Source organism: Danio rerio, chromosome 14, assembly GCF_052040795.2.
Source record: "Danio rerio strain M-AB ecotype USA chromosome 14, GRCz13ab, whole genome shotgun sequence".
Classification (NCBI taxonomy): Eukaryota; Metazoa; Chordata; class Actinopteri; order Cypriniformes; family Danionidae; genus Danio; species Danio rerio.
Window position 1 is genome coordinate 7,798,094 of NC_141034.1, and position 26,907 is coordinate 7,825,000.

Below are 26,907 nucleotides of genomic sequence, written 5' to 3' on the forward strand. Positions count from 1 at the left end.
TATTTGAATCTTATTTAATCTTGATTTTGCATAAAAAAAAAACTGGTAACACTTTACAATAAGGTTCATTAGTTAATGCATTTACTAACATGAACTAATCATGAACAACAGCATTTATTAATCATAATTGAACATTTACTAATGCATTATTAACATTCAAGTCCATGCTTGTTAACATATTGTTAATGCACCATGAGTTAACATGAACTAACAATGAACAACTGTATTTTCATTAACTAACGTTTATTAACATTAATAAATACTGTAGTAAATGTATTGTTCATTGTTTGTTCTTGTTAGTAAATGCATTACTTAACCATAACTAATGAACCTTAATGTGAAGTGTGACCAAAACACTTGATTTCAATATTAATTTTTCTTGGTTCTACATTAACTATTTTAAAATTGCATTATTTTAGTCGTACTTAAGTTTATACTAAAATAATTAATATTCTATTTTAAAATCTTGCTCTTTTATTTTATTAATTGAACTTATTTAACTCAATTAAACTCCTCATCCTCTTACTCCTATTCTGTATCTTGTAAATATGCATTTCAACTTTTAATCCAAAATTTCTGCCCAACTCCGATACTAAAGGTAAGTAAAGCAGAACAGAAAGAACAGAAAGACAGTACAGGAGTAAAATAAACAAAGAAGACTATGACTAAATGGGAAATACAAACCTGGAGGTTTCAGGGAGATGATTCATGAATTTTTATGTTCCTAGATGTTGCGCTCAAACCTCAGGCATCCCCAATTTAACATGTTTGAGACTTGTATTAACACCGGATCAGTACATAAACAGTCTGAATATAATATTTGGTCCGCTTCAAATGTGACTGGTCAAATTTGAGTGTGGGGAATTACTGTAAACTCCATACAGGCACTGTGTTTTAGTTTTTGTGCATATCACATGCAAATTTGCATTTTTTTGTTTGTTATTAAAAGTTACATAAAGGCTGGATGTGTTAAAAGCATAGGTGTCAACTCGATTTCTGGAGGACCGCAGCTCTGCAAAGTTTTGCTCCAACCCTAATCAAACACAGCTGATCCCATTTATTGAGGTGTTCAAGACCTCTGGACACTATTAAGCAGGTGTGAGTTAGAGCTGCACGATTAATCGAAAAAAGATCGCGACCTCGATTCGACCCCCTAGACCAGGGATGGGCAAACTTGATCCTCGAGGGCCGGTGTCCCTGCTGAGTTTTGTTCCAACACTAGTCAAACACACCTGAACAAACTATTCAGCGTCTTCAAGATCACTAGAAATCTATAAGCAGGTGTGTTTGATTAGAGTTGGAGCTAAACTGTGCAGGACAGCGGCCCTCCAGGACCGAGTTTGCCAATCCCTGCCCTAGACGATCCTAATCCAGCATTTCTACGATTTTGCCAACTATATTTTCAATCTCAGGAGGAGCAAAGGCGGCTGCACAAGTTTTCATATTGTTTTACATACATTGCTTAGCAACATGAACACCTCCAAATGATGTTAAAAGTGTCACATACTTTATTTATAGGGTATAATTCACTCAAAAAATTTAATTTCTGTCTTCATGTAATCATGCATTTTAGAGTAATGATTATGACAAGCATTTAATCTGTTTTTCTTTCATAGTGAACAGAGTGTTGTGCATTAAAGGTGCAGTAGGTGATTGCCTTCAGAAGCATGTGTTGTTGTGCTGGTTGAAAGTCTCTTCACAGTACAATAATAATGATTAAAGTAAATGATCTAAATGTGTTTATATGTATTCTGGGTAAGGCATAAAACTAAAAAATGTTCATCCAATTAAATAGAGTTGGGCCGACATCTCCCATAATTCCGATAAGTAGCTCAAACTGTCTGTCAGCAAACGTAGATTCGGACTTCTGCGCATCTCTGTTCACGCAGATCTGCCATTCGCACGTGCCCGCCTGCATGAGTGCTGCACGTTGACGAGACAATCACGGACGCGGTGAAATCAAATGCTGAATTGAAACTTTTGAAAATCCTGAATCAGTATTGGAGTTACTTTTGCACGCTAGAGAAAGGAAAACACCTTGGCTGAAGTATTACTTTTATTACTATTATTAAGTGTACGTCAGATTGTGTTGTGTTATGAATGACATTTGTACAGACGTGTTGTTCAGCCACTGAAATCTCCCGGTGAAAGATTGATGACTATTTTCAGTTTTACAAGGGACCTTTTCCAGCATCGATAATGTAGATTTTTATTTAGTTTAACAACAAAACATCAGTTAATATCGCTATTCCACCTCACCTTCTTTATTGAGCTAAAGTTGCTTTTATATTCACTTTGGGTCATTTTTGAACAATAGCAGCCTTCCTGTACTGTTTACCATGCTACCCTGAATATTGCTCTGAAATAGCATGCAAGTATGGCTTAGTAATAAATTGAATTCCTGCACGCCGCCGGCCAAACACTATCTAAACTGGCGAATGAACTAGTGGGTTGTCTGCTGGTGTGACACCGTGTGGGCGTTTTTGATTTCAGGAGGCATGGCTTTGAATCACAGTCCTTCTCTGCCGTCCAAAGATAATATGCTAAGCAGTTAGCATTTTGGCAGATTACCTACTGCACCTTTAAATGAATGTTTAACATTGTCAGTAAAACTACTCTAGCCTATATAATGTTAAATATAATGCAAAAGGGAATCTGATAATTACAAATGTCTGATTTTACCAGTAGAAAAAAATGGTCTAATAATGTTGTCAATGACAGATTGCAAGCACATCTCAAACATAATAATTCTAATTAAGTCTATTTAAAATGTAGCATATTAACCAACAGTAAACCTACATATAATATTGTTGTTTTACCATATGTTTGGGAAATAACAATAAGAATAACCTACTTATATTAACCTTTATTTTATATCTACAGAATCGTGAGAAAATCGTAATCTTTATTTTGAGCAAAACAATCGTGATTCTCATTTTAGCCAGAGTCATGCAGCTCTAGTGTGAGTTGAAGGTGGTTGGAGCTAAACGCTGTAGAGCTGTAACGCTCCAGGAATTGAGTTTGAGACCATTGTGTTAAAGAGACTATGCATAAGAACATTTGCATATTTATCGTTTTACATGGGAGTTTTCAATGAAAATGAAAGCCGAACTGTTCTAAGAACAGTCATGTACTGTTGTAGTTGTTTCCATGTGAGCCTGGAACAAAATTACAAATGTATCTTGGCCCAGAATTCTTGATATGGTTTGACTACAACCAATGTTGTTTAAATTACACTTACTTTACCAAGGCAATGACTGATTTGTAGCACATTCCAAATATTTTCATTAGCAGCACCACTGTGGAATATGACGGGACCAGAACAGAACCATTAAACCCAATAGTGAAAAACAGTTAAAAGCTTGTGCAAACACATCAATGCTTTCTGAACTGCAAATTTGTTACCAGTATCATTTTTGTTGTGTTTATTTTGTTATTGAAAGAAGAGCACAACACATGTTTACATATTCATCTTAAATGGCTCTCATGCTGTGTTCACACCAGACGCAACACACACGAATAAGTCATGCTATTCGCATGTAAATAAATGCAAGACCATTTTGAATTCACTTCTTAATAGATGCATATTCGTATCATGGGCAGGGCTTCTTTTGGCCTGGTGACTCTTGCTTCATTGCTAAATGGCTAACATGGATTTTACTGAGAAAAGATAAAAGTTCTGTTTGTGTGCTTTTGGAAGGCTGAAAAACAGCATATATTCATCCGGCGCCATGTCTGAGTCCACTAAATCCTTTCAGAGGTGCACCCAGCTCTGTGAGTTCATTAACTCCTCCAGAAATTGTACCAGGATAAGGAAGGTTTTCAGCTGTGTTTCTGACTGAGCTGAGCCCAGATGGATAAGCTGTTGTCAGGTGTTGGCGAGAGAATTTCCCCTCGAGACATCAACAAAATGCTCTACGTCATAATCGTGCCCCTACAAGAGAAAGCTCCTGATTTGTTACGTGGCGCAAATGTCCGCTAAAGTTCAGATTTTCCAATTTGAGTGATTCGCATGTCAAACACTTATCTAGCGCAAAACACGCCATTGGCGCTGCCTCATTTGCGTGAAACGCACCGCAGGATGTCTAATCACGTCTTTGCATTGACTTAACATGTAAATCACTCGCGCTTGATGCTTCATCTGCATCTGGTGTGAACGCAGCACCAATATTTGATTTTCGATGTTAGTACATACATCCTTGAAAACGTATTTCCAACTGGCAACCAGTGTCACTAATAACAAAGATTTCAATAATTTTTGATGGCCATTAAAAGGTTAATATAGTGTTTGCCTTGTAGTATTATATTATATAAAACAGTAAAAGGAATTAACAAGCTGTCTGACATTCTAATATTTTAGGAACAGGACATTTGTTTTGGGAACAGTACATTTATGCCAAAGGGGAGAATGAAAACAGAACAGGAACAGAACAAAAACAAATACACAAACACAGGGTATAAACTGCAACTGAACCACGGTATGAAAAACAACATACTTTAATTTGGGGGAAATAACACAATCAAAATAAAACTAAACAAAAAACATGGGGGCCACATTTTGTTCCTCAAATGTTTGAAATGTCTCATCAGGTTTTTTGGCGATAAGCAGGGTGAAGTGTTTCTAACCCGCTCTGCCTCACAGGGTGACCTGAGTAACAGTACAGTGCTTGTTTTTCTTCATCCAATCACATTTTTCCTAAACACAGTCAGAAAATGTCTACTTCATCAATTTCAGCAGTTCAAGAGGTCAGATTTTTTTGTGACGTCACAAACTTCTTGATATCATTCCGCATGAAAGTGAGCCTCTTTTTTTAATGTTGAATGTTGATCTATGAAACAGACTTTGCATCCAACTTTAAAGTGTTTTATGAGTCAACATTATTGCACTGCAATGTCTGAGCATGAAAACATACACTGAAGGTATGCAGAATGAGAGGTTTCAGACATTTGGAAGACGACATTATTGGGTGTGGATGCAGGTTGAAGGGGAGGACAGGGATAACAGTACAACGTAAAAGTTGCACAAGTTGCATCATGTGCTCAAGGCAATTCATTAAGTAAGGCCTCAAAATATCAATAAAGTGACAGACGTGTGCTTATACATTATGTAATGTGGTAATTTTGAGAACAACGTCAATTAACCCAATGGATTTTTAGTGAGAACACACAATGCAACAATGCAGCACTTACAATACAAACATGACATTCATTTAGACAAAAATGACCAAAGGAGCACCCAAAACAACACAATATTTAAACAAAAATATCTGTTTTGAACAAAAGCAAAACCACAACAGAGTAAACCATTACAAAAGGTTGCAGTTATAAAAATGGTAGTGGTTGATCTACATTAAGGTGTATTCCGTACCTCTTACATTTTAGTGAAAACATGGTTCATAGAACATTAGCATTAAGCCCAAGATATTACTCCACGCAAGTAGGAAATGCAGCATCAAAAATGTACCAGAAACAAATGCAAAACAATGTCTTATTGCTTGTAAAAGAGCCACTATAGTGGCCAGCAAGTTCTTGTTAAGTTTGATAAAGTTGTTAAAACCGCTGATATGTAATTAGCTATGGTTACCTTAAAACTAACATATCAGGTTAAACGGCACACATTTTTGCACAAACAACTCAACTGAGCTCCTGAGGTTTGCGGGAGTAACATAAGAACATGTTAAGTATGCACAACTGCAGAAGCACTAGTGTTTTTGTACTTGCATAGAGTATGTTTCTGGTCATAATGTCATTCACAGAGGTGGTTACTATTCCTTAAAATCTGAAAATATGAGGTTTGCACAAACTGAGATTAAACCAAGTCGCTACAGAATTCTGTCATGTTTATAAAAACAACCCCCCCCCCCCGCCCCCCCCCCCCCCCGAATATTCCTATGAGTTAACACTGAGTTAAAAACATGGATGATAATGTATGTCTATTCATAGAATAGCATACCCATCATTTAAGACACACCCTCTTGCCAACACACACACACACAAATGAAATAAACCCTTAAAGAGGCCCTGAGTGCCTTACCGTGGGGAATTAAATCCACTGTCCACAGTCACACTGCTGGAGTCCATACTGTCCAATCGAGTAGAATGGACCGATTTTTGGCTGTTGTTGCTCTCACCTTCCTTAGGACTTAGAAAGGTCAGGTTCTTCTCAAACTTCCGTTGCAAATCCCGCTCTTTCTCCCGTTCCAGCAGCCATTGCATTGTCCCTCCCTCTTCTCTGACTTTCTCCTCTACTCTGTTCTTATGACTAGTCTCCTCTGAGTCGTCATCTGACACGTTGTAATAGTCAAAAGTGGTTTCCGCGCATGAGGCTTGCTCCTGAGCCGAGGATGGTGGCACAGTCAGTGGTAGAGGTTTATCAAAAAGCTCCTGAGTCTCCAGGACTTCTGCCGACTTTGTGTGAGGGGACTTACCTATCGTACCTGGCCTAGAGAAGCTGCTTTCTACATAGTCGGGAGATTTGAACAGAGTCTCTTGGCTGTAAACCTCTGGCACTTTGTCCAAGTCACCTGAATCGGGATTGTGTTGGTGCAATAATCGTCCATTGGGGAGATGCTCGGGAGTTTGGCTCGTTGACGCTACAGAAATACTACTTTGTCCCTTCGTTGTTTCCTCTTTATATTCTATAGGGTGAGGAGGTGTAAGATGTGGGGTAAGTCGCTCTGAAGAAATCCCCTTCCAGACACTATCCGTAAAGTCATGACTGGGTTTTATAAGAGAGGATGGAGCAGAGAGAGAAACTTCATTTGCTGCAGTGCACTGGAAATAGTCGTCCACAGGTGCTTTGGGAGAGCAAGACTTCAGGTCGTTGTAAGCAGGAAGACTATCCCTGCTTTTACTCCTCTCCAGCGTCCGGTAATGCACAGCATCCTCTGAGGAGCCTCTTCCTACATCAGGCACACAAACATCAGAGTGTAATCTAGCAGCAGAGAGCATGATGCGAGAATAGTGGTTTGCCTGCGCGGATGCCCTCAAAGTACCATCGTCAGTGTAGTACCGACTTCTGTCATCAGGACTGCACTCAAAGTCCTCTGGAGGACCTAAGAACGGACCACCAAGTGGCCCTTTGGAGTTGTCCATGGAGCGTGACCTTTCTTTGGCCTTGTCCGACCTCTCATTACGTGACTTTCTCTCTTGAGTATGACTATGACTTCGGTGGACTTTGGAGTGTGACTGTGCCCTAGAGGGTTCTGGGAATGGCATTTCTGTCCTCCGCTTTGCCAGTTCGCCAGAAACATCCCACTCTGGAGCAGTGGTGAAGTGAGACTCTACAATGTTGGGATTGCTATGAACCATATACTTTCCTCTGTTCCGCTCCATGGACATCATGGTTTCACGTGGAGAGCGTACCAACGAGGAGCTGTAGAATCTGTAATCCCGGTCATAGGTTATATCTAGATTGGATCCATCAGATGGATCCCCCCTGGATGCACGTGTTTTACTATGCGAACGTGAGGCCTTGCTCTGCTGGGCTTTTCGATGGCTGCGGCTCCGCTTGCTGCGGGCACTCTGCTGAGCTGAGGAATTTGCTTTGTTTCTCTGTGCCTTCTCCTCTTCCAAACGCTTCATTACAGCTGTGTGGCGAGCCAGGTTCTCCACCGTAAGATCTGGGTTGATCCGACGAATGATCTCCATCTCCACCTCTCTAGGAACAGTGGTGGGTGTCTCCTCATCTCGCAGTGGCCACTCCTCAGGTGGGAATTGGGCAGAAAACGTAGCTAGATGTTTTGTCTTGTCCTTCTTAAAGCTTAACCTGAAAAGCTTCAGACCAAACTTTTTAGATTGCTTTTCCCCACTGCTGCTGCTTCCATCTTTGTGTTTGCTGTTTGTCTCTGTTTTAAACGGAAAACTATGCGCACTTTTACTCTTCTCTGACGGCTGCTGAGGAGGCGGAGACACAGGAGAAGACTCTTTATGCTCCTTAGACCTTCTCTGTAAGGTTGAGGTATGTGTACTAGGCATGTCCTCCCGGTAACTATTGTTGTAGGAGTCACTGTGGTTCTTGTGGTGGGTTCTTTCCCGAACACATCCAGATGTGGAAGGTGTCATGGTACCTGAGTGAGGAGAGGTACAGGGCTGCTGCTGCTGCTGCGGTATCCTCTCATCCAGGTGGTACCATTTGCTGTTAGTCCTAATTAGGGAAGGTGTGATGAAGTATGTCTGCTGGGTTACAATGAAATAACCCTCTGGGGTGGGGTAGATTTTCCGCTCTCGGACCAGCATGTTGAGAGTGTGCCGCAGAATCTCCATACTTGGAGTGGGGACACCTACCAAACAGAAAGAGAGACAAAAGATGATAAGGTTACGTTGAAACTAACAATATCTACAACACAGAAATAAGCCCAATTTTAATATAATTGTAGACTAATATCACAAGTATCCCAACAAATTTTAGCGTGTGTGAATGGGATGGTGTGTGGATGTTTCTCAGTACTCTGAATGCTAGGTTGCGACAGGAAGCAAATGTGTTAAACAATTGCCAAAGGAATTGCTGGTTCATTCCACTGTAGCAACACCTGATAAAGCAGGGAATAAGCCTTTGGCTGCCTCTCACTTCATTCTCTCATATTGACCAATAAAGGCTAAAATCAAAAGCATTTAATTAAATTTCACATCCTCCTTCTGATTACATATGTGTGTCTGTGCTTAGACATATTTAATACCGCCTTTCCCATCTGGTTGACTTGTTTCAGAGCTTTGCCCCTCTGCTTGCATTACTCCCCATTACATCATGGAGTCCTTAAAACCAGCCTAGTGTGACGCAACCCCCCTTCCCCCACCCCCTGCAGTTAAAATGCAGCAGCCAACACCCCATTCAAATATCTACGCTTTTTTTTTTGTTTGGGAGGGGGGGGGGTCTACAGTACATCTCTGTCAGTGCTATAAACCTCCAAATAGAGATGTTTGTGATGATAGCTTAGGTGAGTGCATTTGTGATGTCATACTCTTAAAGGGAAACACAGTGCCTGTGAGAACTGTTCTTTTTCACACTCCTCTCTCTCTTTTCAAACACCTTTAGTAAAATTAGGGATTAACAAAGTTGTTTGATGGTTGTGTCATTACTGCTTTGTCATTTGCAGTATAATTGTAGTCCAGCGCACTGCTATGAGGTGGAGAAGGGTTGCCTGTACTTACATCATAGTTACTGCTTAGTTTCTGTCAATGATTTGCAATCCTAATTCAACCTTACAAACACTCTTTCCATGCCTCACACACACACACACACACACACACACACACACACACACACACACACACACACACACACACACACACACACACACACACACACACACACACTTACAATTGTCTAATCCAATCGAGAACAACATCCTCACATACTGCGGAAATTCACTTTGATTCTACTTATCCTGAGCTGATAAATTGAGAAGTTCAATTTCTACACATTTCAACAACTATTAAAACATTGGGAAATTTAAACATTCTTATTTATGAAATATCTAAACTATGAAATCTATAAAATAGAAGTATAGACTGGGAAAATAGCACTATCGTACTTCATGTTTTAAAATGGCCCACAATAAAAAAAATGAGGAGTGTTAATCACTCACCCTCATGTTATTCCAAACCTGTGAGGCCTTTGTTTGTCTACAAGATACAAATTAAGTTATTTTAAAACAAACCAGGGAGCTCTCTCATTCTCCATAGACAGCAACGATTTCTACACATTCATTTATTCCTTTTCTCTGCTCAGGCCCTGTTTACACTAATGCGAATTAAGTTTGAAAACGCATACGTTTTGCTACGGTTACGCCATCCGTCCACACTACGCAGGAGTTCTCGAGCACCGAAAACAGAGCTTTAACGCTACCGGGAGACAGCAGACTAGCCTTCACTGTAAACAACAACATGGACACAGAAACGGGAGCGTTGCTTGCACTATTGTCTGTTTTAGGCGCCATTGTGCAGTTATTCATTTGTTACATTTAGTAACAACTCGACCTCGTCGTCTGTCCACAAAAATACCTCTCTTGCTTTCTTTGCCATCGCGTTCATTGTTCAACCGGCGTTTGTTGACTAACAATAACTAAATGCCGAGCGAGACACAAGCTTCCTGTTTATACTAGAACGCGCATGCCCAGAGTGCGCGAATGGTCATGTGATATACGTTTTTGGTGGCGTAGTGTGGACGAAGATAAGTTCAAAAACGTTTAATGAAACGCTAGTGTGGACGCGGATCGTTTTTGATCTAAAACGCCATTTTTAAACTAAAACGCACTAGTGTAAACGGGGCCTTAGTCTCTATTTCAGAGGTCACCGCAGCAGAATTAACCGCCAACTATTCCAGCATATGTTTTTTTGCAGCGGACGCCTTTCCAGCTGCAACAGAGAATTGGGAAACACCCACTCACACTCAAACTATTTAGTTTATTCAATTAAACTATGGTGCATGTCTTTGGACTGTGGGGGAAACCGGAGCAAACGGAGGAAACCCATTTGGAGAACATGTTAACTCCACACAGAAATGTCAACTGGCCCAGCCGGGACTCGAACCAGTGACGTTCTTGCAGTGTGGTGACAGTGCTAACCACCGTGCCACCCTGGTCCCTACTCTTTCAGGATAAAACATCTTCAATGTGTGCACATAAAACAAACATAATTGAGTGTTCCACTCAGTAACTCTAGACATCCCAAGTCTCCCGGAAGTTTTAGGAGTCTCCCGCAAATGCAAAGAGACTCCCGAATTGCCGCAAACGAGTGATAATCTCCCAGAAATTGCGTGTCTCAATCCTGGTCCTCAAAAAAGTCGCGCCCCACAGGATCCCCCCTCCCCCCTTATCATTTTTGTTTTATGTGTGCACAAAAATATTCTTGTAGATTCATAATAATCCAATTCTACCACTGAAAATAAATAGACTGTTTTGACAATTTTTTATGGAAATTTTATAGAATTTGAACAAGTAAGGACCACCGCTGTCTAGGGATGATTAGGGAGCTCTCGGATTTCATTCAAAATATACTAAAAGAATGGAGGTCTCGTGAGTTTAAAGCAACATGTGAGCTTTCGGAGAATTTGATGTTTCCCCATTCAGATAGAATGTCCGAGCACACTGCGCGAGAGGCGTTTTAAAAATGATGCCGAATGAAATGACTTGTCTTAAAGGGACTTTGGTATTTATATAATATGGCAGATGCCTCACTTTATGATTAGAAAAAGGTAACCTAACAAACCAACCTGATCTCACGTGGAAACCTAAGTATTTTAAGTCGTAAAAATTCATACTATTTCAGTCGTATGAAAATGACAAATTTTTAAAAGGAGGAGTGGCACCAAACCCCACCCCTAAACCCAACCGTCATAGGGGGACGAGCAAATGATACTAAACTGTACGAATGAGATCGTACAAATTCATACGAATTAGCCACTACGTCAAAAAGTTACGAATTGGCGAGACATAGCATTGAACAAACCGAATCAAACTTGACCTCACACATAAACAATTATACAGCTATCTTCATGGGGACCTCCAATAGATGCAATGCTTTTATATTGTCCCTACTCATAAACCCAACCATCACAAGAAAACAATCTGCCATTTTTCATTTAAAAAAAAAACGTCATTCTGTGTGATTTATGATGTCAAAGTTTACTGATATTGCTATACTTGGGACATTTGGAATCACGGTTATAATTTACAAGGACTCTCCATATGCATAACATTTTATACTGTAAAAACATGCCTTATCCAACTCCTACCCCAAAACCCAACCCTCACAGGAAACCCAAGTCAAATTTTGAATGTCAAATTAAAGGTGCAGTAGGTGATCTGCCAAAATGCTAACCGCTTAGCATATTATCTTTGGACGGCGGGGAGGGACTGTGATTCAAAGCCACAGCCCCTGAAATCGCGGGTGCGCGCAACAGCAGACAGACAACCCACTAGTTCATGTCATTCGCCAGTTAGTTAGTGCCAGCGCCGTGCAGGAATTACATTTATTACTTTGCCACACTTACTTGCTATTTCAGAGCGAATATTCAGAGTAGTGGTAAACAGTATAAGAAGGCTGTCATTGTTCAAAAATTACAAAATGTGAATATAAAAGCAACTTCAGCTCAATAAAGCAGTTAGGCGGAATAGCGCTGATGTTTTGTTGTTAAACTATATATAAATCAACATTACAGATGCTGTCAAAGGACCTTATGAAACTGAAAATAATCACATCAATCTTTCACCGGGAGATTTCAGTGGCTGAATAACACGTCTGTGCATATAACCCATTCATAACAACACAATCTAACATAAGCTTAGCCTGACTAAGTTTTAAAACAACATTACCTGTCTAACAGTGATACTTCAGCCATGGTGTTGTCCTCTCTCCAGCGTGCTAAAGGTAACTCCAATACTGATTCAGGTTTTTAAAAGTTTCAATTCAGCATTTGATTTCTCCCGTCTGTCTCGTGACCGCGCGGCCGCTTTAAAGGTGAATTATACTCGCGCCTGGCTTTACAGTAATCGGCCCGAGCTTATCTGACCTTCGGCGCCTCCGGCTCCAACTCGGCATCGGCGAGCGGCCCGCAGCTCGTTCGTGCGCACGCGTTTGTGATGCAGACGGGCACGCGCTAATGGCGGATCTGCGTGAACAGATGCGCAGAAGTCCGAATCTACATATGCTGACTGACAGTCTGACCAGCTTATCTGAATTATGGTGGATGTCTATCCGACTCTATTTAATTGGATGAACATTTTTTAGTTTTATGCCTTACCCAGAATATAAAAATACATATAAACACATTTAGATCATTTACTTTAATCATTATTATTGGACTGTGAAGAGACTTTCAACCAGCACAACAAAACATGTTTCTGAAGACAATCACCTACTGCACCTTTAAGTATGAGTTTTAAGCGTTTTGCATTATGAGGACACAAATCATGTCCTTGTAAACCATCTTAATAAAGCACAACTAGGTCATTGCCATGTTATCATGCAATTGTGAGTCCTCGTAAACAACATAAAAACGTACATCCGCGCACACACACACACACACACACACACACACACACACACACACACACACACACACACACACACACACACACACACACTCACTCTTTCTGACCTGCCTTTTTGATGCTGGTTATATAATCCGGTTAAGGTCCAGGTATGCAAGAGTATAGATGGTTCAAATCCTTGTTCAAGGCAAAACCTGGAAGGATGAGGTCATGATTCTATAGCAACCTCAGGAATTACTTTTGACTCTATAGCAACCTCACTGCCTCACAACATAAGGGACACTGAGCTCATTAGGAGCTGCTGCATCTGTTTAGCTCAGTCGTGCTCATGATATAATGAACGTCACGTGACCGAGATGCTGAATCTGACCCCATCTTCAAGGCACAAAAAACATGACTAATATTTAATGAATCATTCCGTGCTTCGCCAGTACAATATGAATTAATAATAAAATTGACATTTGCAATATATTTGCTGATGCTTCTAGTCGCGTCACGTTAACCAATAACCTTGGAGAAAATTTTTTGACAAACCACTCTTTTATCTCTCTGGCACTTTAACTGACACTTGCACCAGACACTTTCTTACACTCACTCCATAAAAACAACAATATTGTGCACTCATGAAGTGAGGTTCACAGTGGTGAGTGGACTTGACAAACCACCAGTAGAAACACCCTTCTCTCTATAAAAAAAACTACCACCTCCTTATTCTAGCACTTAATTTTCTGAGCACTGAGGCCCCGTTTACACTAATACGTTTTAGTTTTAAAATGGCGTTTTAGAATGAAAACGATCCACATCCACACTAGGGTTTCACCAAGCGTTTCTAAACAACCCTCCGTCCACACTACACCGATGAAAACACGTGACCACACACACACACACACTTTGGCATGCGATGCAGCTTACGTGGACGTCTGAGCTCCAAGCAGTCATCTACCCAGATGAGAGCTGTGCACGTCGGACTGTTCATCAAGGATCTCCCGCTGGATGTAATCTCACTATATTTGCATTATTTGTTAAACGTGATATTTAATTCATCTTGTTCTCCATCCAACGACATACTCCTTGACCTTTTGAATCTATTACTTGTTCTCAGGTAACGTGTTTTGGCTGAGCGCAAAGATAAGTTAATATATAATTATTATTGTAACCACATACACTGATTCTGAACATTTGACTGATTTCTGCCTTTATTTCCTATATTGTCTAAACTTATTGCAGGTTATACTTTTATAATGGCCATTATTGATTATTAATACTGATATTCAGCAAAAGAGAGGGTGTGTTTCATATTTTCGATGAAAATGAAAGGAGGCAGTAATGTTATAGGCTCTGTTTTGTTATAAATGTCAATACAGTGAAGATGACGGTCATATAAACGTGTAGCTACACGACGCCTCAACATTTTTGTTGTCTGTTAAGTTAATATCAAAATGAAAATAGGCAGTTCCTTAAATCATGTTTTCATTTTATTGCTAAGAAAGTGAAACAACATAGCCAGGGTGATGTGAATGTTATAAAGTAAGTTATAAAGTACACTGCTACCTTTGAATGTTTACCTGATGTGTCCTCGGGATTTGTTTTCCATATCTAACTTGCATCTTCTGAACTTAGAAGGAGTGGATGCAGGACTGAACTTTGTGTGTAGGCTACTTAATATTGATGGAAAAGCCCCAATCAGACGAACATCTGCAGCCATGCCTGCGTTTTCAGATGTCTCAATTTTCCCCCATCCACACTGACTCGGAGCAGCAGTGTTTTAAAACCAAAATGGCCTCTCCATATTTTCAAAAAGCTCAGTGTTCGGCGACTTAGTGTGGACAGATGGCGTAACCATAGCAAAACTTTTGCGTTTTCAAACTAAATTGTATTAGTGGGTCACACTTTACAATAAGGTTCATTAGTTAATGTTAATTAATGCATTTACTAACTTGAACAAACAATGAACAATACATTTACTACTGTATTTGTGTAGGGGTTTTATGTGACTTCTCTGTCTCCCTCTTGTGTATTATTATTTGTATGCAGTTTCACCTGTTATCAATTTGCTTGTTTCCCCGTCCCCATTCCTCTCACCTGTTCTCCCTGATTATTGTAGCTATTTAGTCTCCCCTTCTCCCTCGTTCTGTGCTTGTTAATTGATTCTGTGTTCAAGTGTTGCGTGAGTTACCGGTACCCTGTTCAAGATTGTTTCGCACTTTGCACTACGCCTCGTCAAGTCTTGTATTGTCTATTTCACCACATTTGATCCTGTTATCTGTGCTCTGGCTCACCTCTGCTCTGCCCACAGTCCACGCTCGAGTGAGGTCTCATCTGCTTGGCTTCCTGAGGTCTGTCCTAACTTTACTACTGTTATTCCAAGAAGATCTCTTTCGTTTGATCAGTCCACCACCGCCCAGAGGAGGGTCGTTTTTCAGACTGCCTGTGTTTCTATATTTTTGAGTGACTGTTACTTACTGCCAAGGAGAGCAGAATTGTGGATTTGGTTCTGTTTAATAAATATTCCTTTAATCTTCTCCCTTGCGCTTGGGTCTCCATATATCCTGACAATTTGTTCATGTTAGTTAACGGTAGTTAATGAAAATACAGTTGTTCATTGTTAGTTCACGTTAACTCATGGTGCATTAACTAATGTTAAAAAGCATGGACTTGAATGTTAATAATGCATTAGTAAATGTTCAATTATGATTAATAAATGCTGTACATGTGTTGTTCATGATTAGTTCATGTTAGTAAATGCATTAACTAATGAACCTTATTGTAAAGTGTTACCTATTAGTGTAAATGGGGCCTGATAGTTACATTTTGTATTGCCTCTTGTTGAATCGCTGAATGCCTATTCAATTTTAAGTCTCTTTGGACAAAAGCATCTGCTGAATGACAAAGGCCCAGTTTCCACTAATACGTTTTTGTTTTAAAACAGTGTTTTAGAATGAAAGCGATCCACATCCACACTGGCATTTCATCTGGCGTTTCTGAAAAGATCTCAGATCACATGACCACACAGACACTGTGGCATGCGCTGCAGTGTATGCGAAAGGTCTGAGCTCCAGGCAGTCAGCATGTGCTTTGAGCACCCCTCTCCAGTTGAGAGCAGTGCACGTCAGACAGTTTATTAAGGATCTACTGCTGCATCTCATCCCACTATAGTTGCTAAACATGATATTTAATTAATCGTGTCTCTATCTAATGACTCTTTAGTCTTTTGAGCCTATTGCTTGTTCTTAGGTAACGTGCTTTGGCTGAGGGCAAAGATAAGGTAACATATTAATTAAGGTAACCACATACACTGATCTGGGGCAGAGCTGTTATGGCATTGTAGCTGTTTTTATTGCCTGTGCCTTTAATGTGAATGAGCTGGTTCTCCACGCCCACCGTTCCCAAGTGTGTATCAGAGTCGTAGTCTTCACGTAGATAAACAGCACAGTGACAGACAAGAATGAGGCAGATCTCCCTTACTACAGTAAGAACTTTCTCAACTATTATTTGATATATTTGTTGTGGAGTCAATTCAAGCCTTTCTGCAACGATGAGTCCCACACAATGTCGTTATAAAATTTGCTTGCGTGCACACTTACGTTTAGCTTTACACTGTTTTTGCACAGCAAATGTGACAGGATACATGTTAATGTCCACTGCTGCACATCCCCGTCAGGTCAATGTATGAAATAAACCTGATTTTAGTCCACGAACCGCGATTGAAGCGTGTTTTTTTTACACTGTATATGCGACTGTGGTAAATTACGTAGCGATTTTACTGTCCCTATTACAAACATGCACTGTTTAAAAAACGTGTTACACTTGTAAAACTCATTCTTGATCATGTTAGATGCTGATTGATGATCACAGAGAGCCAAACAGATCTTTTAATCCCAGTTGCTTTGTGCACATCCTGTCTTGTTGATATGATTATACGCCATACTACAGAGACATGCTAATATGTGGCTGTCAATGAGTTTGTTTGGCCGGTAAAACCGCATTCCTACGTCATGTTGCGGTGAGCCTCCAAATGGGAGGGATTTAGATCCTATTTTATTGTCAGAAAAAAAAGGAAAAAAAAGTGACTTATTGTCTTTATATCGCCCAGATATGACTGTGGACGTGACATATTAAACCAGATTTACAATGAAAATTAACCAAATGTATATTTAGCATTTCAGAAAATGTTTTAATTTTTGCACCACAACATCTTCAATTTAAGCACATGATCTGCATTGATGTGTTATGATTGAAAGATGTTACCTGGGAAGCATGTTGCCAAGTGTTCAATGAGCGTCTCTTGCGTGACCGTCTTGCGGGCAGAGTTCATGGCAGAAATGGCCAGGCACAGGATTTCTCCCAGTGGGATGAACTGGGATTGGCTGATGGGAGACATGCTGATGGGAGACACATCACCTGTGAAGGGCAAAGACCAACGGTCAAAGGTTAACTCCACGTAGCAAAGGTGAAAGCTTAAAAAGGCACCACTAGAAGCTTTAGCTGTGAGAACAGATGCCATGACTCTCAAGAACGCTGCCTCAGTTATAACAGAATATTATAACATTGTAAACAATAGAGAAGATCATAACGTTTAAAGGGGTGGTCCACTACGATAACATATTTTAAACATTAGTTGATGTGTAATGTAGCTGTGTGAACATAAACAACATCTCTGAATGTAAGACGCTCAAAGTTCAATGCAAAAGGAGACATTAGCATTAGAGTTAGCTTAGCAAAGCCTACAGCCAACAAAGTTTGGAGACTACAAAAAATACATCCGGGCTAGTAAGATCCCGGTTATGTGCTTTTTCCAAGCGCACACACCCTGTGCAGTGAAGGAGCGTGGCCAGAGGCACTGCAATGTTATAGCAGAGAAAGATAAACGCTGCTATTTCCACAGAGCTTCCTCGGTTTCTGTATTTGGGCTTCCAAAGGACACGACACGAAGAGAGAAGTGTTTACAATTTAATTTTAATTATTATACAAAATATATAGCTAGCATTTGACAAAGGACAGCTTCCAGAATCTCTCTCAGTTCAATGCTGGACTTGGTTAAAACTCCTCCAACAGATGAAGCTGTGGATTGTGAGACACCCGTGAGTATATTTATTAAAATTTATCAACCTCAGGCATGGTTTCTAGCGTTAATGGTATGTTGTTGCGAGGATGTAAACAAGGATGTAAACAACAGCAAATGCTGTTTGGCATCACTAACAATTTAGCTAAAAATTCATACTTATCAGTCAAACCCCTGTAAACACACACAATCTTCAGCAGCGTTACAGTGTCTCTCTATGTGGAGGCTTTCCGTGCATTTTGTATCTCAAATACCAACTTACAAAAGATATGTCAACGTTTCGTATTACTTACACATGCTTATTCCAAATATATGTAAAAGTCACTTGTCAGGTTTTATTTTAGAAAGCAGGCGTGAGGTTTAGCTGTGTGCTCCTCATTTTTCTGTCTGATTCAGGCAGCTAACGTTGCTAACAGCTACTCTGACTGGACTGTTTACACAGCGCAAAAGCTCGTGCTTGTATGTGACATGGAACCAATCTGCGAATCACAGGACACTATGTTAGCTGACCAATCAGAGCCTCTTGAGGGCGTCTATCAGAGGGCGTCTATCAGAGGAATATTTATTTATCCTATTGTTTATATATGAATATAAACAATAGGAATATTGTTTTCATGTTGAGTGTTGGCATATTGTGTGGTTTGTCGCCCAATTGGGTGTGAAATGACATAAATGACATAGGCAGATTTGGAAAATTTGGGTGATTTTGCAACATAACGCCAGCCCCTACTTATCATGTTTTTCGTGACCTCCCCCAGCCCCCGCCCGAGTTTGAGACCCCCTTGCATATAATATTGCGCCCATATAAATTATGAGAAATATTATCGTAAATAATTGTGACACCACAATATAAACAATAGCGTATAAAATGAAACGATACACTTCTTATTTTGTCCATACGATATATCATCATATTAAAACTCTGTCATCCTAAACTATCGACTTGGCAATTCTCTCTCTGAACCGACCCACATTCTGTACAACTCTCCCAAAAATAGCAGAGAACATCTGGTGCTTGACTCTTCAGCAAGAGACACCCAGAGGAGGCCACCGTCCCGGCCAGCAGGTCTTGGCACCTGGGTAAGAAGCTCAGCATGGATCCCTGGCTCTTAAGATCCAAATCGGGCTTATCGGGTGCAAAGCGAGGACAGAAACACACAGTTAATGCAGGTTTCTGGCTGGCGAAGAACAAGGGTAAGCTGATTAGCACTAAACGCATGTGAACTAGCGCACATGCAAAGGTTGGAAAGCAGCATCCAGACATGCTCAAGGTGGTCAGACTGATAAAGATGAAACGTTGAGCTAAAATGGGTTTGATTGGGGTGATTGATGTGGTAGACAAATGTGAGGTGGTGTTTTCTCAAATAAAGGAAGCATAGATGTCCTATTTATTGTGTGATGGGTGACTAAGATGTGATCAATGTCCAGGAGGTTGTCAAACCTGCTCAAAATCCCCGGTGTACAAGTAACACAAGATGAACTAGATTAACCTTTCTCCAGAACGAAACACTTTAGAACTACTTAAAGGGATAGTTCACCCAAAAATTAAAATATATTCATTATTTACTCTCCCTCAAGCAGTTCCAAACCAGTTCCTTTATTCTGTTGAACACAAAAGAAGATACAGTATTTTGATGACGACGGGTATCTGTTGACATTCAAAGTAGGAAAGCTAATTACTATAAGAGTCAGAAATTAGCAGTTTCCAGTATTTTGCTAATTATCTTCTTTTGTGTTTAACTGAAAAAAAAGAAACTCAAACAGGTTTGAAACAAGTGGTGGAAGTACAAGTTTTGTGTGAACAATTGCTTTTAGAGCAGTCAGTGGTTCCCAAAGTGGGGGTTGTGGAATAATGGGGGTGGGGGGGTTGCTTTGTGATTTCCAAACAGAAAATTAATTTTAAGAAACTATTAGAATGAGCATATTTTTTCAATGTGCTAATTTTTTTTCATTGGATTGTGACCTCTGGGGTCCCATTATGTTAGGGCGTACTCACTCTATGTACAGTTGTCTTGAACCAGGCCAAAGCATGCTTGTCCCCACTCCCATCTCCCCCGACGGCCTGCACTCACATTAAATTCGGGCCTGGAGTAACAATCATAAAGTCCTCGTGCTGCAGGAATTAGGAGGTTTGCTGAAGGTGCGCAGCGGTGGTGCAGTGAGGGGTTTGCGTCTTTAATAACCTACGACAGTCTGCATTCGATGAACAGTAAGAATGATTAATAAACGCATATGAAAAAGTCCCTTAAAAGTTTTGGTCCCGGGCCTGGGCACAGTTCGGATAGCATAGTGTTAGTACGCCCTTAGAGACATAGCAAGGGTCAGATGCAGCAGATCATGAGTGTCTGTTGTTGATTTGCACAGTCACAATTCTCATTATCAAACTGTTTGCTAGTTATTTCAAGAGATCACACTAAGCTGATGATTGATTATAAGCAAGTTTGGCATGCTGTCCTGGGATAAAGCCCTGAGCTCAAAAGGTCCTTGAGCCCTGGGCTCCCTCTTGTTTGCAGGGCAAGAGGGGAGCTTTGTGCTCAGGTAGGTCTCGAGAACTCTAATTTTTTTGGTAAGAGCTGATGACAGAAAGGGATTGCTATGAAGAGATATGCTGCTGTATAAGAGTTTGACTAGTGCTAAATTTAGATTGATCAATTAGTGCATGTTTTTGGAATGTGGGAGGAACCCAGAGGGAAACCCACACGAGCACAGGAAGAACATGCTAACTTTGCACAGAAATTACAGCAGGCCTGTAAAAGAACTAGAACCGGTGACGTTCTTGCTGTGAGGCAACAGTTACTCACTGAGCCACCGTGTCGCCATATCAAGGAAAAGGTGGAGGAGTAGGGGTGGATTCTTCAAATCGAAGATGACTGTAGTGTGAAACCCTGGCTCTTTATAGTGGGTTAGGAATCGTCTGATTAGTGGATCATACATAGTTAATGCACAACCAGCCATGTTCAATCATAATCACGTGATCCTCTCGAAATTAGTCTATAAATAAACTTCACTTTATTTTCAGGATCTGAGGTGAATGATCGGCTGCTGCTTTCATTAGTATGACAATAAACGTCACTTGAAATGGTATTTAAGCTCACTTTAGGAGCATTTAAAACTGAATAAAACAGTGATCTTTGTCTTAGTAGAATATGCTGCTGTTCTGCAGTGACTGTTCTGCTGTGACGTTGCATAAATAGAAAGCATTTCTTAAATTGAGATTGTGTGTCGCAGTCACAGATGGTTAGGCCAAAATCCCCTTTTAACATGGAAAAGATACCTTTTATCATGTGTCACAGTGCAATGTTAGGACTCAGTGTTAGCCGCTTATAAGTTTGCTATTAGGGAATGATGGACAAATAATAAGCCCCACCCCCTACACTATACTCAATTTTAGTTGGAAGTACACTAACATAATTAAATAAAAGTCTCAACAAATTCCGGTTCACACTGACTTTAAAGATGGCCTAGTACAGTAGATCAAACTAATCAGGCATTAGCCATTCAAAGACACATAACTGACAACAAAAATGCCAAAGGCTACAGCTGAAACATGTTTAAACCATCAAAAACAAGTCGATATGTCAAGATTTGTCATAGTGGCATCACATTTGTAAAATACAACTTTAATTCATATGCAGGAGTAAGTGAAACAGAAATTCTCAATTATTATATTATTCCCTTCCCTCTGTAAGTATTTCACATTTTGTCAGTGTAGTGGCTAAATCGTACGAGTTCAGTCGTACGAAAATGTACGATTTTAAAAAGGTGTGCCATCCAACCCCACCCCTAACCCCAACTGTCATTGGGTGATGAGCAAATCGTACTAAATTGTATGAATTAGATTGTACGAATTCATATGAATTAGCCACTAAATCAAAAAGATACGAAGTGCCGTGAGATTGCGTTGGAATATTAGCTGCAAAAATCCTGATCGGAGCATCCCTAGTTTTGACCCAACTTGGCTGTTAGAGCGACAATACGCTCCCTGGCTGTACAAGACTGATCTTAGTAATTAAGTCAGCAAATACAGGAAAAAGAAGTATACTTAAATAAAGGTCAAGTATAAAAGTATTCTTTACTTAGTAAGTAGACTAATATCAACATATATCTCCCAGAAGCCCAGAAAAATACACTGCAGTGACAAAAGCTGCACACTTTGTAGATAAAAAAAGATACTAAATTAAATGTTAATTTTTAGCTTAACGCTTGTACAGTACAAACAGTAGTTTGCAGTCATTAAAAGAAACAAATTAACATCATGGTGACTCCTTGTGTCAGTCTGAACAGTCGCGCTTCACCACGCACCCCATCCCACCCACCCCCGGCCCCCCAAAAAACTGTAAACCTAGGGAAAACACTGAAATGTGTTTTAAAAAAATCTTCTCTCCGTTAAACAGAAATAGGGATCAAAATATATACAGGGGGGCTAATAGTTCAGGAGGGCTTCAACTGTATATTTCAGTCACATTCAGCGCTGTTTCCTCGTTCTACTGGGACTCTCGATCTCCCCTGTGGGATCTTTTTTCACCAGACCTCCTCTCCTCACAGACACTGACATCACTGTTTTCCTTCTCCTTCCAGGAAAGAGCTGCGAGCGCCAGACTGGGACTGCGGTCCTGCGGCTCAGTCACTCGTGACCACAGACACCGTACAGTAAACACAGAGCAGTCCAAACATCACTTCGCCCAGCAGTCAGAGCCCTTTCTCACAGTTCGTCACCACAGCGCATCTCACACCAAGCAGTCTACTAGACAAATCTGCATTCACAGGTGTAGAAATGATCTGAAATTCTAGGGCTGCTCGATTATTGCAAAGATCATCATCACGATTATTTTGGTCAGTGATGTTATGCTGATTTTATTTTAAGGGATCGTTGACCCAAAACTGGTAAAACTGCAAAAAAACATACCTCCTGGAATGTTTTTGCCGCTCTCCAAAAACCTTAAATAAGGGTACATTTTCAGAATGAGCCTGGGTTCCAAACAGCACACAGAAGTATGCACAAGGCATGCGCCATGAGTCACGACGATCCCTCGACCCAGAAGTATAAATCAGCCTTAGAAAGTGCCCTACCAAAATGATCTGAAGTGCCCCAGCGACACAACCCCCCCCCCCCCCCCCCCCCAATTCTTCAGTAATTGCCTCCCCGCACTTCAGATTGTGCGCGAAAACACCCCCAACCACCCCACCGCCGCAAGCTCTTGGATAGTCTCTGCATTGGGCTGCACTGAGCGACATTTCAAAGTAGTACAGTACAGCACAGTAAGGCCGTACTCACACTAGGTACAGTTGCCTCGAACCGGGCCAAAGCAGGCTTGTCCCCCCTCCCGTCTCCCCCCACGGCCCGCGCTCATACCACAAACGGGCGCTTACGTCATCGCTGCTGCGCTGTTCAGTGAGAAGCGCTCTCTCACTCAGCACAGTGGAGATTTATCGTTTCAGTCGTTTGTTATGCAGTAATATGCCGTCAAATATTTCGCCAAACAGTCCTTAGGGATGCGGGGACATGCAGTCAGATATTTCGCTGAACAGATCGGCCACTTTTGGCGCTCATAAACAATCATAAAGCTCTTGTGCTGGAGGAATGAGGAGGTTTGCTGAAGGCGCGCAGCTGTCGTGCTGTGAGGAGTTTGTGTCTTTAATAAACTACGGCAGTTTGCGTTCACTGAACAGTAAGAATGATTAATAAATCCATATGAAACAGCCCCTTAAAAGTCACGTCTCGCTTTCAGTTTCGGGCTTTGGCAAATTTTGCACTCACACACAAGCGTACCGCGCCAAAGCGAACCGCGCTCAGGCACACCTCTTCCAACCGGGCCAAAGCCAGCCAAGTGAACAGTGCTTGAGCCCGATCCAGCGCGCACACACTTCTCAAACGATCCGGGAAACGGGCATGGGCACGGTACGGATGGCATAGTGTGAGTAGGCCCTAAGATTCTGAATGGGTCACCCTGATCAGGCTTGCATTGCCACTGCCAATAGCACTTTTATTTGGTAACATTGGTGTAATCCAGAAACACTACACAGGAAAAAGAATTAAGCAATCGTTGACTTAAATGCAGTACACACAGTTTAAATAAAAAAACTAAAACTCTACAGTCTAAAAATACAATTCCCAGCAAGAATCTAAATAAAAAAAGTCAAGAATGATCCAAATCTCCAAACGATCATTAGGTTTTTCCTCCCCACACAAGTGTACTTTGGCGTGGAGTGTGTTTTCAGATCAAGCTGGGTCTTATTCCAGAAAAATTGGTTTGATTACACAATAGTCTCAGCGAAAGAAGACACAGAGGAGGAGCTGCTCTCTGCTTCCTGCCTGAGCTTTGATCTCTCTGATGGTCCGCTGGTGCTGATAGCCTTCAACAGCAGGATGTGACCGGCTCTCTGCATTACAATGAGGCCAGAAACTCGCACATCTGCAACACACAGTCTCGCTGCATTCAGACCGAATGTCCCACAGTCAAAAGTATTCACTCGGAAAAAGAAACTTTGTGGACCAACTTGATTCTGAATGCTCAATGAAAGCATTCTGTGGTAAAATATGCGTCCAGATAAGGTCGATGATATTTTTTCTTCTGGAGAAAGTCTTATTTGTTTTATTTCAGCTAGAATAAAAACATTATTTACATTTAACAAAAAAAAACATTTTAAGGTCAAAATTATTAGCCCAATATTAGCAATATTTTTTTTCTGATTGTCTACAGAACAAACCATTATTATACATTCATTCATTCATTCATTTCTTTTTGGATTAGTCCCTTTATTAATTTAGGGTCGCCAATGAACCGCCAACTTATCCAGCACGTTTTTACGCTGCGGATGCCCTTCCTGCCGCAACCCATCTCTGGGTAACATCCACACACAGACTCATTCACACTCACACACTACGGACAAATTAGGCTCACCCAATTCACCTGTACCGCATGTCTTTGGTCTGTGGGGGAAACCGAAGCACCCAGAGGAAACCCACACGAATGCAGGAAGAACATGCAAACTCCACACAGAATCGCCAACTGACCTTTCCAAGGCTCGAACCAGCGATCTTCTTGCTGTGAGGCGACAGCACTACCTCCTGCGCCACTGCATCGCCCCATTATTATACACTGACTTGCTTTATTACCCTAAATTGTAGGGGTGTCAAAATTAATTGTTTCTTCGGTGCACCGCGATGCAGACGCGGACAATTCAGTATCGATTCAGTAATAATCATAACCGGTTATTATGTAGTGACCTCATTTATCTCCTATGCGCTCTGTCGCGAGGGAGGTGAGCGCCGGTATTTACAACACTCAGGCAACTCAGGGCCGGCCCGTGGCATAGGCACCATAGGCAAATGCTAAGGGCGCTGTATATCCAGCGGGGTGCCAGAAATGAGCGCGCTTCAGTTGGTTTTGTTTTCGATTTTCCTGACACACATTCAGTTATAGACGGCATTAACTCAAAAACCTCTTACCCTAAAAGTGTGTTTCCTACAAAAAGACAAAGCTGGTTATGTTTCACAGCTGTCTTTCTTTTTTTCGCTCAACATTACGAGCACTGCTCCGTTTAAGCCCTCGCAGTCTGCGTTTACTTTAGCCGGCAGAGCTCGCGCTGAGAGGAGCTCTCAGAAAGGGACCGTCGGAAAAGTGCTTATTTTTTTCGTTTTTTTCGTTTTTCTGCTCCGCTCAGCGCGAGCTCTCCCTGTTGCAAGAGCTTAAGTGTGTTTGTTTGTGTGTGTGTGTGTGCGTGTGTTTGTTTGTTTGATGCTGTCTATGTTTGTGTATGTGTTTGAATGAGAGACGTGGTGTGGTGCTGTGTGTCTGTGTGTTTATACAGACAGCATGTTATAGCCTCCCCCCTAAAATATAACACTATATATGGAAAGCATCGTCAATGCACCGTGATGCACCGAGATATCGAATTGAACCGAATCGATGGCATGATAATCGTAACCGAACCGAACCGTGAGACCAGTATAGGTTCACACCTCTACTAAATTGCCTAATTAACCCTAATGAACCTAGTTAAGCTGAATACTAGCATCTCGAAAATATCTAGCAAAATATCACATTACTAAAACTATTATATTTAGAAATGTGTTGAAAAATTCTTCTCTCTGTTAAACCAAAATAGGGGATGACATATACAGGGGGGCTAATAATTCTGAATACAACTGTATATTTATTTTTTATTAGGTCTTTTCACATTTAATTAATTAATTCTAACGCAATGTTTTGCCGCAGATCCATTTGTAACACTCCTGTTGTCCTAGAAGTCCACAATGAAGTTCACTAGAACTCTAGTGATAGAGGTCTAGTGAAATAAAGCAGCTGAAGTAAATTTCAATCCTCAAATCAATTTTGTATGGAGAATCACCTTCATCTTCATCACAATCTCTGACTAGGTTTTCCCTCATCATTTCCATCAATGTTTAATTATTCATTCACCCTCTGCCCAATTTTAAGCATTATTAAATCAATTCAGAAATTTGCCATGGCAACTATATTTACCTTTGGCTCACTAGCCTCAATCAAGTTCGGGTTTTAGCCCTTCATAAGGAAACGTTCAGGCACCGCTGCTTTAGAGTGTTTTGGTACCATAACATCTGCATTTTAAAAATATATTTAAAATTAATTAAATAAAATTACGGTGGCGCAGTGGGTAGCACAATAGCCTAACAGCAAGAAGGTTGCTGGTTCGAGCCTCGGCTGGGTCAGTTGGCATTTCTGTATGGAGTTTGCATGTTCTCCCCGTGTTGGCGTGAGTTTCCTATGCGTGCTACAGATTCCCCCACAGTCTAAAGACATGAGGTACAGGTAAACTGAATAAGCTAAATTAGCCAAAGTGTATGTGTGCGAATGCAAGAGTGTATGGGTT

General features: G+C 40.8%; 1 protein-coding gene and 2 long non-coding RNA genes across 5 annotated transcripts in view; 1 reads left to right on the forward strand and 2 right to left on the reverse strand.

Annotated features, from left to right (window-relative positions):
- The window catches only part of stox2b (storkhead box 2b), a 139,089-nt gene that overhangs the window by 10,518 nt on the left and 101,664 nt on the right, over nucleotides 1-26,907 (reverse strand). For all 3 annotated transcript variants that reach the window (XM_087281055.1, XM_087281056.1, XM_087281057.1), the window contains exons 2-3: nucleotides 17,241-17,393; nucleotides 6,035-8,282 (exon numbers count right to left, since the gene is read on the reverse strand). In XM_087281055.1, coding sequence (XP_087137181.1) covers nucleotides 6,035-8,282; nucleotides 17,241-17,393 — 2,401 coding nt within the window. The remainder of the gene's footprint in view (nucleotides 1-6,034; nucleotides 8,283-17,240; nucleotides 17,394-26,907) is intronic.
- LOC147833848 (uncharacterized) lies at nucleotides 945-6,356 on the forward strand. The gene is made up of 3 exons (XR_015507178.1): nucleotides 945-1,191; nucleotides 1,333-3,760; nucleotides 3,886-6,356. It is a non-coding gene; the product is annotated as an uncharacterized LOC147833848 (long non-coding RNA).
- The window catches only part of LOC147833849 (uncharacterized), a 4,205-nt gene continuing 2,041 nt past the window's right edge, over nucleotides 24,744-26,907 (reverse strand). The window contains exons 2-3 of the long non-coding RNA XR_015507232.1: nucleotides 26,024-26,907; nucleotides 24,744-25,172 (exon numbers count right to left, since the gene is read on the reverse strand). The exon at nucleotides 26,024-26,907 is cut by the window's right edge and continues 483 nt beyond it. This is a non-coding gene — a long non-coding RNA (uncharacterized LOC147833849). The remainder of the gene's footprint in view (nucleotides 25,173-26,023) is intronic.